Below are 13,038 nucleotides of genomic sequence, written 5' to 3' on the forward strand. Positions count from 1 at the left end.
GTATTCACCAGAAAATACAAAAATAGATTTGATTAGGGATGAAAAATATAAATATATTGAAGCAAAGAGATTTGACGTCACATTTGAATCATCAAGGACTTATTTAGGGCTATGGCTGAAGAGGCGTTCGATATCTTAAATTTAAATTTAATCACGTTCTGGTCTGTAATGAATAATTGATGTCGAATTGTTTTCAAATTGTGATCTAAAGTAAAACCTTGTTGGAACTAGTAAACAACCGTTAAAATACTGTGGAATAAACTTAATTCAATATTCTATAAAAGGAAATGGTGTCTCTTGAGTCATTACCTTTTTTGTAATTTCTATTTATTTTATTATTATTAAAATATAAGTGATTACAGGGGGGGAAACTCATTAATGTTGGCAATCAATATATTCATGTTAATTGTTTGTTAAATTTAACCATTTAATGTAAAAATCTGATTTTCAATAAAAGTGTGTCAATTTGAAAAAATGTTAAGTAATATTTTTTAATCTGCAGATTAATTTAATCTTTATCTGATATCCTGCATGGTAATCGTAAGTTTGTAACCTGAAATGATTATCATTGATCTTTAAATTAAAAGTGCCCACAATGGATATCGAGACTAAGCAATCAGAATTATGAGTAACCAACACAAAATTCCAAAATTCGTTAAAAGCACTAAACTCTGTTAGACTAGACTAGACTAGACTAACACGCATTTAATTATTTTATTATATGTGTTTTTCATGCAATGTTATAAAAGTTTTTTTTTCTAGTTTAGGTTTGGATGAATTGTAAAAACAATGATTTACAGATGTCTACTCTTTAAATGTTTTATAATCATACAGAATTGACCATTTTTATCTAAAATTCATTTTGAAATGGATTGTTATTTGGTAATACAAAATACCCATATTTATCACAACTGAGCCAATTTAGTGACGTGTATTAAATTTGTTTTTGGTTAGTTTTTGTTTTGTTTTTTGTTTGCTTTTAGTTTGCTTTTGGTTTGTTTTTGGTTTGTTTTTAGTTTGTTTTTGGTTTGTTTTTGGTTTGTTTTTGGTTTGTTTTTAGTTTGTTTTTGGTTTGTTTTTGGTTTGTTTTTGGTTTGTTTTTGGATTGTTTTTGGATTGTTTTTGGTTTGTTTTTAGTTTGTTTTTAGTTTGTTTTTGGTTTATTTTTGGTTTGTTTTTGGTTTGTTTTTGTTTAACGTGAAATTATTGGAATTGTTGGTTTTCTGAATTTTAAGAATTAGTTCTAAGGGAGAGGGGAGGGGGGGGGGGTATGAAGCTTTTTCACAAAGCATAGCCCCCCCACCCCTAGAATACATCTGTATCTTTAAACTAAATAATGTTTCCATCCACCTGCTTTTATCTCAGAGTTATCTCAGAGACAGAAGATAGAAATTAAACCATTCTCTTTTTCCACACCTTCTTCAATATACATTCTATACTTCAAGGGATTGCTATGGATTAAGGATGTGATTCCTTGAGCAAGAAATATTTTTATATTCAGAACAATATAATAGACATATTAAATTATTAATTATTAAAAACAAAATTCTATTGTTGTGTTTGAAATATCTAACTAACGGAGAACATTCTATGGTTCACCATCCAATATCTTTTTTTTTAAAGAGATTTTTTGTCCCCAGGACGTGATCGGTTTGTTGCGATCAAATCTCTGATTTTTTTCTGAAAATTTGGTGTTGTATGGGTTTTTGTTATCTACCAGGGGTTGTAATCTGGCAGCACATTCATCCATCATCATTCACTTGGATCAATCCACTATGAGCTTTTTTCTTGTTGAGTAGAAAGCACACACCCTTTCGCTGCGAGAGATGTTGACAGCCGCCCCTCTGTCCTCCTACATCCGTCAGGTGGTCTAATTGCTTAACTAGATGTCTGCTACAGATGTTTTTGAAACCACAGGTTTGTGTGGAGTACGGGAATCGAACCCGTGAACACCAGTCTGGACACCAATCCAGTTACTGACTGAGGACAAGTGTGCTTTACTTAAGTGATCTAATGAGAACTGGTGTCACACACTAGCCACCCTGCCCCACAAAAATGTCACCTAATATCCAATATCACTTTGATATTATCACCTAAAATTTTGAAAGAATCCTAAAACACCTCATATTACACGTAACATTAAAACCCCTTTTATTCAAGAGCTACTGAGATGCCAAGAACTGCATAGTGCTGTATAGTTTTTAAAATGTCTAGGGCTATAAAACTTGAAATAGTCTTGAAGTAATCTCAAAAGCCAAGACTCGATGTCTTAAAAACTGATGCGACTTTTCTCACGGCATAAACAAACTTTATCCTTTCTTCTTAGTTATATTACTCCTTCCTCTAGACGTTTGTGTATATTTTCTTTATCAGAGTTTCCGCTACATTTAACAAATAAATCATTGATATAATTCATCAATCATAGCCCTGTCCAGATACCCATGTCACAAAATATTAGAAAATCTTTTATTTTTTGTTTCATTCATTTCATTGGAAATACTCTTTTTTACTCATTCAAAAAATCTAAAACATCCAAAGCTAAAAAAATTGAGCTATAACACGGGTTTAAAATTTACATACGTAAAAATTCTTAACGCTGGTAAATAAACATATGCATCACTTTGTCAAAATCTAAGAAATATTTGTTTATGAAAATTTTTACTTTACAATTTTTGCACTTTAACAATTGCATTTGTCTAAGATGATCGAGTGTGCTTTTTGCTTTTCAATGTTAGAATGAGATGACCTCCCCCCTCTTCCCTCCCAATCCTTTTTTATTAAAATAATTATTTTACTAATGAAAGTTGTAAGTTATGATATTATGATTAAATGCATTAAAGATATTTAAATATTTAAAAAATATTTTTAATAAATCATGCTTACTATACACCATATGGAGGTGTTATTAGGTATACTAGAATTGTACTGGCAACACAATAACTAAAGTTTTCGTTTCTTTATATTTATTTCATTTTAAATCTTTGCCACAAATTCAAATTTTCTAATCCCTATATCTTTGAATGACATTGGGTTGCCAAGATATAGGGATTATAAAATCTGAATTTGTGACAAAGACTCAATTTTGTTTGAATGTTTTTGTCATGTTTTTTAGTGTTCATAAAATCATTAAATTCAAAAATTTTTTATTTATAAAACTATTAAGATTATCATTACATATTTACATATTTAGAAATATAATAAAAAAGAATTTACTACTCCGTATATCTTTGCATCCAGAATTCAAAGTTTAGAATATCCAAGGTTTGCAATAAAGGGCTAAACAAATCATAGCAAAGACTCAATTCCTGTGTCATGGTAAATATAATCACAATATAAGGTACAGGGTGTCCCACGAAACATGTCAGTTGGTGAATAGCTTTAATTGTCGTCTTCCATAAATATAAAAGACTTTTTGAAGTTTATTTCACTTAACAAAAATTTGTTACTCAAACATATTTTACTTTGAAGTCAATTTTACTACCATGTGATACTTTTTATCATTCTGTTTGGTATCAAAGAAGTTAATACAATATGGAATACAATATTTAAACTATTGACCAACTGTCATGTTTCGTGGGACACCCTTTATATCAATACACGTATATATAAGAGCTGAAAAATGTTAAAATGAATAGAATAAGCAAAAATGATCAACTTGGTCTCATTGGTCAACTTAACAATGTTTTATTAAGGAAAGATCGGTTAAACTCTTTACAAAGATGTAGTCAGACTAATTTCGTACATTCAAAAGTTTCAAATTAAGATTTAATTTTACTGATATGGAAAGAGCCGCAGAAATATATAAAAATTTGCAAGTTGTAAAATTTTATCCATTTTTTTTCTTTTGACAAAAATGGCAAACAAATGGGTCAAGAGCATTTGTTGGGAAGAAAAGACCGATATTTTTTGAAGAAAAGAATTTTTTTCTCTCTTAATTTAGATTTTAGTTTTGTTTAGAAATTGTTGATAAACAGGTTTATTTTGATTATTATCTTTGTGTAACCATGTAACTAAGTCCGTACTTTAAACCTTAAAGAGAGGCCTGGAGACTGGTTTTCAATTCTTTAGCATTTAGGTAGATAATTATAAGGTACATCAAACAAATACCAATTCAGAGTTTGGTATGAAAATATGTCTTCATCGTATTGTATCACGTGTTTCTTGTTGAAGATAGCTTTCTTAACTCCCTAAATACATTGATTGATTAAGGGGACTGTAGTCGTAATTTGAATTAACCTTAAATCTGGCATGCTTGATTCACCAAGGAACCTTAAATCTGGCATGCTTGATTCACCAAGGACCCTTAAATCTGGCATGCTTGATTTACCAAGGACCCTTAAATCGGGCATGGTTGATTTACCAAGGACCCTTAAATCGGGCATGCTTGATTTACCAAGGACCCTTAAATCTGGCATGCTTGATTCACCAAGGACCCTTAAATCTGGAATGCTTGATTTACCAAGGACCCTTAAAATCTTTTAAAATGAGATGTATTTTTGTTTTCAATTGGGAGTTCTCAGTAAAAGTGACTTTTTTCTTTTTAGGAAATTAATATGCAAAAATAAACACTTTTTTTAGAAAAATGACTATACCTTCCTTATTACTTACTCAAATAGAGAATTAAAGAGCACCATTGTGAATCAAACATGCTTTTCTTTGTTAATATTTAAGAAAACTCACCCTGCATTTGAATTCTTTCGATTATTTTCATTTCTCATTGCATCTGCCATAGTAACAGCCAGTTGCCAAGTTGAATGCCAGTTGCTTGAGTGCGGGTTATCCAGGAACATTCCGTACTTCTTCCCATATGTAGCATACAGTGATCTGTTCTCAACGAGAAGTCCAACAAGACGTGAAGGAGGTGGACACACCAAGTGCTGGCTGCAGTACTCAAGCATTCTATCACAAGCTTCAGAGAGGAGTACCTGGGGTACGGTGAGAACTATTCGGAAATAGTTGGGATAGTTGAAGCATTTGCCAGGGAGACAGAATACACTCTGCTCGCTTACCAAGCGTTCAACAAAGTCAAGATCAGACCGGAACATAGGAAATCTTGACATGTCAACTTTGACCATCATATACATAGCTCCCTGAAGAAAAAAATTGTTAAATTCTTATGTTTTTGTTTGAATGTAAAGTTCTAAAAGTATCTTTTATACCTGGGGCATGACAGGCATAAGACCAGGGACTTCCTTCAGCTTCTTGTATGCCAAATCAGCGTTGGACTTGATAATATGTATAGTCTCCTCGAAGAAACTTTTTGGAGTATTCTGAAGAATGGTTGGCAGTGCACCCTGGATCAAAGTGTTAGATCCAATGATTCTCTGGCTCATACAAAGAAGACCCTTTCTTATTTCCTGGGCAAATATATTCTGTTTGTCATAAATAACAATCCAACCCATTCTCCAACCTGGAACTAGAAATCTTTTTGTGAGTCCACCGCAGGACAAAACAGGTACAGTGGTAGTCAAGGAAGCAATAGGGACATAAGTCTAAAAAAGTAAAATAAGATTATTAATACTCATTTTTTAAATATATTTTTAAACATACCTGGCCAGGAAAAACAAAGTTGTCGTAGATCTCATCAGCAATGATTGGGACCTTGTACATCTCAGCAACGGCTAGAATTTGCTTCAAGTGGGCAGGAGTAAACACACTGCCACATGGGTTGGATGGTGAGTTTACGATGATAGCTGCAGTGTTTTCGTCAATTAAGGACTCCATGTGAAGAAGATCAACTTCCCAGTCATTCTCGGGGAGGAGATTGTATTCACGGGTCTCAATACCTAGAGAAAAGAAAAGCTTTATTGATAGAAGGATGAATCAATTATCCAAATAACATTTAAAGGATAATATTACTCACCTAATCCAGCAGAAAGAGTTGTATACAAAGGAAATCCAGGTCTTGGAACTAAAATGTTCTGTCCATCTTCTGCAAGAGTAGAAATTGCTATGTCCAAGGCGCATGAACATCCGGAGCAGAGAATAACATCTTCAGCAGTAACCTCTCCTCCGGGTACACTGACATGCTTTGCAACTGCCTCTCTAGCAGGCAAAAACCCGGTGCTGGGGCCGTACCCATTGTTAACGCCAGCAAGTAAAGAGGCTGTCACAGCCTCAACAACTTCTTTTGCAGGCTTTAGATTTCCAAAAACTGTAGGGTCACCAATAGAGAGAGAAATCATCTTCTTTTGAGGGTTGGGAGTGATGTCAATAGTTTCTAGGATATTACGGATAGGATTAAATGTATTCTTTGCAACAATGGAGGCCTTAGCATTCCAGTTAGTTCTTTTCATTTCCAGCTTGTTGAGGTTCATGTTGGTTGTGGGGATTACAAAAGGTGGGATTTCCATAATCTTCTGCTTCATATTGAAAATAGCTTGATGATTGGATATAAAAGAGTGTGATGTCTTATTTTATCGAGAGCTTGGGGTTTACTGAAACTTCTGGAAGTTGTTTCCCTTATTCGAGATCTGAAAATTTGGCTTGGGGCATAAATCCTTTAAACTGGATTCTATATCTATTAATCTGGTTTGGGAGGCCTGAAAACAGTCTGAGACCAGGTCACACAGTCAGATAATTCTAGATTATGAGGGCCCGTTGGGTTACAATACTATTACATCATTTTAATGCACACCTAGAAAATAATTTATCTTGAAAGAAAATTTGAATAAGTAAAATGGCAGAGTAGACTTTCTGGAAACAAGATTGCAAATTTTAACAATATGCAGTATGCTTGCAAACCTGGCCTATCATTTTGCAAATCATTTACAACTAGAGAATTCTAGAGCATGTGCCTCCCGATCCTAAAATTTAACACCCTTTTTTATTACCTACAGAGAAATGGGTCATTCTGTCCAGAAATATAGGAATCCCATACTTGGATTTTTATCTTGTGCAGTAAAAGCATCTTTGGGAGGCAAAATATTGTCTTTGATTGTTATCTGTTTAATAATGGGCAGTTCAAAATAACAATTTTTATTTTTATTTTTTTTTACAAAGCATATAAAGAGACTAAACCTTAACTTAAAGTTCTTTTAAAACTGTTTTAAAAGTCAGAACTTTTGTTTGTTTTGAATTTCAGAATCAAGACTTCAATTGAGGAATGAAGCATTGATCCTCAAATTTAAAAGTGCCCATATCGTATATCGAGATCGAAAAACAATATCCACACTACAGTTCCGATCTCTGATAAAGTTTACAGCTGCTAAAACTTAGTAAATTTGTACAGTTGTCTTTGAAAAAAGATTTGTTGTGGTTAACCAAGAACATCAACTTTTATATTGTAGTGCAAATAAAATAAAGTCGTGCAATAATGAGAGTAAATTTTCAACATTTAAATATAATTACATTCAATAAGATATGTACAAAAACAATATTCCTTATATGATAATTCATACTGAGCATAAAGAGAGTATCTGAACGATACATACTCATGAGAATACATAGAGTGCTGTATCTGGATTAATACTGACTAAAGTATTATTGATCGGATAGGCGAGTTCTAGAGCGAGTTGTATCTGTACGATACACATTGAGGAATACATAGACTGTTGTATCTGGATTGATACAGACTGAAGTATTATTGTAGAACATTGAGTTCTAGAGCGAGTTGTATCTGTAGAATACACATTGAAGAATACATAGAGTGTCATATCTGGATTGATACAGACTAAAGTATTATTGTAGAACATTGAGTTCTAGAGTGAGGTGTATCTGTAGAATACACATTGAAGAATACATAGAGTGTCGTATCTGGATTGATACAGACTGAAGTATTATTGTAGAACATTGAGTTCTAGAGCGAGGTGTATCTGTACGATACACATTGAAGAATACATAGAGTGTTGTATCTGAATTGATACAGACTGAAGTATTATTGTAGAACGTTGAGTTCTAGAGCGAGTTGTATCTGTAGGATACATACTGAGAATACAGAGATTACCTGAACAATACATACTGAGAATACAGAGAGTGTCTGAACGATAATGCCGAGAATACAGAGAGTGTTGTATCTGAATTGATACAGACTAAGTATTATTGTAAAACATTGAGTACTAGACCGAGTCGTATCTGTACGATACATACTGAGGAATGCAGAGGTTGTATCTCGATTGCTAGATACTGACGAATACAGAGGTTGTATCTCTGATGATATTTACTGACGAATGCAAAGGTTGTATCTCGATTGCTAGATACTGAAGAATACAGAGGTTGTATCTCTGATGATAGATACTGAGGAATGCAGAGGTTGTATCTCGATTGCTAGATACTGACGAATACAAAGGTTGTATCTCTAATGATAGATACTGACGAATGCAAAGGTTGTATCTCGATTGATAGATACTGACGAATACAGAGGTTGTATCTCTATTGATAGATACTGACGAATACAGAGGTTGTATCTCGATTGATAGATACTGATGAATACAGAGGTATCTCGATTGATAGATACTGACGAATACAGAGGTTGTATCTCGATTGATAGATACTGATGATTAAAGTGGTTGTATGTCGATTGATAGATACTGACGAATACAGATGTTGTATCTTGATTGATAGATACTGACGAATACAGATGTTGTATCTCGATTGAAAGATACTGATGAATACAGATGTTGTATCTTGATTGATAGATACTGACGAATACAGATATTGTATCTCGATTGATAGACACTGACGAATGCAAAGGTTGTATCTCGATTGATAGATACTGACGAATACAGATGTTGTATCTCTATTGATAGATACTGACGAATACAAAGGTTGTATCTCTGATGATAGATACTGACGAATGCAAAGGTTGTATCTCGATTGATAGATACTGACGAATACAGAGGTTGTATCTCTATTGATAGATACTGACGAATACAGATGTTGTATTTCGATTGATAGATACTGACGAATACAGAGGTTGTTTCTCTATTGATAGATACTGACGAATACAGAGGTTGTATCTCGATTGACAGATACTGACGAATACAGAGGTTGTATCTCTGATGATAGATAATGAGGAATGCAGAGGTTGTATCTCGATTGACAGATACTGACGAATACAGAGGTTGTATCTCTGATGACAGATACTGACGAATACAGATGTTGTATCTTGATTGATAGATACTGACGAATACAGAGGTTGTATCTCGATTGATAGATACTGATGAATACAGAGGTTTTATCTCTATTGATAGATACTGACGAATACAGATGTTGTATCTCGATCGATAGATACTGACGAATACAGATGTTGTATCTCGATCGATAGATACTTGAGAATACAGAAGGTTACACCTGGATTGGTACAGACTTAAAAGAGAACTTATTGGAGTAAGGCATTTGTTACATGTACATTGCCTGTAAAGGAGGGTTGGGGTTTGTCGCTGACAAATTTTGATCAAAAGCTGTTTTTATCTTTACAGGTAGGCATACAATCAAGTTAAGGTTTTCGGTATCTTTTCAATAGATTTTTCAATAAGTCAATTGAAAAATAATAGAATTGCGGATTTTTATAGAAAAAATAGTTAGAATAATTTTTTGAAATTGTTTTTGAAAATCTTTGGTAAAGAGACCGGTCACATTTTCAAATATTAAGTCTTACTTTTGGAGGTGAAAATGGCATTTTAGAGAAAAATCTTCATTGACGACCCCCTTCTTTCTTGTCATTCTAAAATACATGCTTGAAACACTGTAAAGTAAAATAAACCGACGAAAAAGCTTGAAAACATTTTTTTTTCATAATTATATATTTTCCTTGTTTCTCATGAATTTATAGTTTAAAATAGTATTGGAAACTATTTAACTTTAAATACACATTTAAATTTTAAATGTTGCAATATTCGCATAAAGTTTGCCTCTAGGAATAGATGCATTAAAGTGCATTGAATGCAAGATGCAATACTATCAAGTAGTTGGAGTTGTTCACGGTTATATTATTGTACAAGGGAAGTTACGTCCATTTTTAACTTTCACCATGTAATTAACCCTAGCTATCTTCGGGGGGAAGATAATTTCGCCCCTGTTTTTCTTGACAAAACTCTCAAAAACAGTTGCTCTTAAGTGATTCAAATTATCTAATTTTACCCATTCAAAAAGTTTTTTAATGGTCTTTTACATTGGCAGTATGAATTCCTACTCTTCTTCCAAACTAAATCGCTACTTAGACCCACTTATTCCGTTTTGGCTAAGCAGTGAGTATCTTTTAATTTTCTTATTATATTTTTCTATTTCTATGGTTGTTCTGTTAATTTTTTGCTAAATTAAAGAACTTTAAGGAATATACAAAAAAACCTGCAATTTAATGATTTTTTTTAAAGAACGTATGATAATTCCCCCCTCCGCTCCGCCCACAAGCAAAAAAACCCTCTTGCTTAAATATTTCCCTTTACTATTGTACTATTTCTGTATCAAAATCCAGCTCAAGCTACAAACCATTCCAAGGACAACGGGTTCTAAGTTTGTCTAACGGTTCTCGGAAACTAATTTAAATGTTTGATTGAAATCTAATTATAAAAACAAACTTTGCTGTTTTTCAATAATACTGCTGTTTATCTTACAAATTGAGAATGAACTAAAACTAAAGGAATTGAGTCTTTGCAACAAACCCTGATTTTCTTATCACAATATCTTTGGAACAAAATGTTGTAGACCTTAGATATTTCAAACTATGAATTCTGTTAAATCAAATAATCAGAATTTGAAATATCAAAGGTTTACAACAACGGGTTCTAAAGATATTGGGGTTTAAATATTTGATTTTGTTACACAGACTCAATTCCTTTTCAGTTTATTTTTTACCAATGTCCCATAAAGCAATTCAAATTTGTAAAATCCTTGTAATTTTTGAAGAAAAAAAATTAAGCTGACCTCCGGCTCCCCTTTCTCACTTTTCTCTTCAATTATGCAATCACAGACAAAAATTGAGGCCTATTGTAATTTACGTTGTATCTTGTTCATTTAGAAATTACGCAAATCCTGTATTGCGATTAACCCATTCCATGTACGAAGATATATATACTTATAAATATATATAACTCCGTCATACCCATATTGTGATTGTTGACTACGTTATAGATATAACAACTTGTAATTACGCTGTTAATAACCCAATTCTAATACACTGTTAGAAAAACCCGCTTACAATCAACAGTATTTAGTTCACGCACCAAGCCATGAAGATCCGTTGTAATATATCAACGATAATTCTGCTTGATATCAATTTACGGCCTGTACGCTAAATTCTAATTACATTCACTTGAATTCTACTTACTTCAATCATCAGAAATCGAAGCAAGCATAATCCTGCTTACGTCAATTACAGTGATCCGGCGTCTAAACACGTACCGGCACTCAATTCAATCAGAATACTACTTGGATTCTGCATTAACCAGAATTCTGCTTACTTCAATTAAAATTTTACTCTCTTCAAGTAAATTCTAACAGAGATCAATAATGTATGTATTTAAAGTATCTTGAATAATACTGACATTGCTTTCTCTCAATTCTCATTTAAAAATTTGATGTGATTCTAATTTTACTTATATCAACTAGTGTTTAGGCTAATTCAAGTAAAATCATTCTGACCAGAAAACATCAAATTTCAAACGATATATCAATGAATGTCTTCTATATACTGGTTATATTGGCCTGAAATATGATGACATTGAAAATTTACAAAATGGCATTTCTAACAGTGTGTGAACTACAAATAAACCTCAGTTGATTGAGACTCTGCTTTGATTACGGTATTAGAAGTAATATAAGTTCTCATTGAAACACACGAGCGGAGATCGTGCCTTGAGTATTGGTATTGATCTATTTGATTGCTAGTGTCTGTATTGACATCGATAGCTATCAAGATCACGCCTTGTATAGTGGTGTTGATTAGTCACAGGATTGTAGCCATGTGGTTCTGTTGATCGAATCCTGGTTGAGAGTTTGTCTGTATATCTATCCTACGACCTAAAGTGAAGAAATAAAATGTAAGTTATCAAAAATCTGTTTCTTTCCTTTCATTTAAACCTTTCAAGACATTGATCAATTGATTTCCAGTGTTTGTTTTGACATTGATAGCTAACAAAATTGCGCCCTGTGTAATGGCGTTGATTTGTCACAGGATTGTAGCCGTGTGGACAAGTCCTGTTTGAGTTTTATATCAGACGGACTGTACCTGGAGATACGTCTTGAGAAATTGTTACGGAGTAGGTGATTACTACATCCATAGTGTTGGACCCCAAGGAGCGCGCCTAGCCTGTCCTAGTTTTGACTCGTAACGCTCGTCTCAGATGGTTAAGNCCCCCAAGCTATATTAGACAAAAATATCCCAATCTGGATTGGGATAAACCCTTGAGGGGTGAGATAAACGGATTGATGAAGGGATTATCTATACAAAAGTTGAGGCTTTGAAAAATCACTTTTATAAATAAAATAAGTTTCTACAAAAATATCAATCAGCTCATGGATAAAAATTTAATCAGGAAATTCTTTAAAGAGAATTTTACTGTTATTCTTTTTTTAGCTGAATCAAAAGATTTATAAGAACTGAACAAGAATCTTTAATTTAGAAAATAAATTGCCAAATTTCTTATTGTTGTCAAGTTTAATTACAAAAAATATACTCAGATATCTGAACACTTCAAAAAGAAAAATATCATTTAAAAATAAGAAACTGATTTGAAGAAAGGCAAAATGGCTGATATAAATTGATTAATTAATGTATATATAATAAAATGGCTGATATAAATTGATTAATGAATGTATATTTAACAAAATTGCAGATATAAATTGATTAATTAATGTATATATAACAAAATGGCGGATATAAATTGATTAATGAATGTATATATAATAAAATGGCTGATATAAATTGATTAATGAATGTATATTTAACAAAATTGCAGATATAAATTGATTAATTAATGTATATATAACAAAATGGCAGATATAAATTGATTAATGAATGTTTATATAACAAAATGGCGGATATAAATTGATTAATGAATGTTTATATAACAAAATGTCGGATATAAATTGATTAATGAA

At 32.5% G+C, this 13,038-nt stretch overlaps 1 protein-coding gene and 1 long non-coding RNA gene across 2 annotated transcripts; both read right to left on the reverse strand.

Annotated features, from left to right (window-relative positions):
• Positions 1-4,049: 4,049 nt before the first annotated feature.
• LOC111715758 (tyrosine aminotransferase) lies at positions 4,050-6,937 on the reverse strand. Its single transcript, XM_023491131.1, has 5 exons — positions 5,864-6,937; positions 5,551-5,786; positions 5,160-5,492; positions 4,681-5,090; positions 4,050-4,187 (listed from the first exon to the last, which is right to left on the reverse strand). The coding sequence occupies exons 1-5, from the start codon at positions 6,366-6,368 to the stop codon at positions 4,151-4,153; spliced, it is 1,521 nt and encodes a 506-aa protein (XP_023346899.1). The 5' UTR covers positions 6,369-6,937; the 3' UTR covers positions 4,050-4,150.
• Positions 6,938-11,618: 4,681 nt separating this feature from the next.
• Positions 11,619-12,284, reverse strand: LOC111715751 (uncharacterized). The gene is made up of 2 exons (XR_002768306.1): positions 12,167-12,284; positions 11,619-11,958 (listed from the first exon to the last, which is right to left on the reverse strand). It is a non-coding gene; the product is annotated as an uncharacterized LOC111715751 (long non-coding RNA).
• Positions 12,285-13,038: the final 754 nt, after the last annotated feature.

Source organism: Eurytemora carolleeae, unplaced genomic scaffold (assembly GCF_000591075.1).
Source record: "Eurytemora carolleeae unplaced genomic scaffold, Eaff_2.0 scaffold1003, whole genome shotgun sequence".
Taxonomy (NCBI): domain Eukaryota; kingdom Metazoa; phylum Arthropoda; class Copepoda; order Calanoida; family Temoridae; genus Eurytemora; species Eurytemora carolleeae.

Excerpts from the sequence above, each read along its gene's own strand:
- LOC111715758 (XM_023491131.1), bottom strand. The coding sequence starts at position 6,368 with ATGAAGCAGAAGATTATGGAAATCCCACCTTTTGTAATCCCCACAACC. Across the intron at positions 5,493-5,550 it reads ACTTTGTTTTTCCTGGCCAG|ACTTATGTCCCTATTGCTTC; the intron begins GTATGTTTAAAA and ends TTACTTTTTTAG. Across the intron at positions 4,188-4,680 it reads CGAAAGAATTCAAATGCAGG|GGAGTTAAGAAAGCTATCTT; the intron begins GTGAGTTTTCTT and ends CAATGTATTTAG.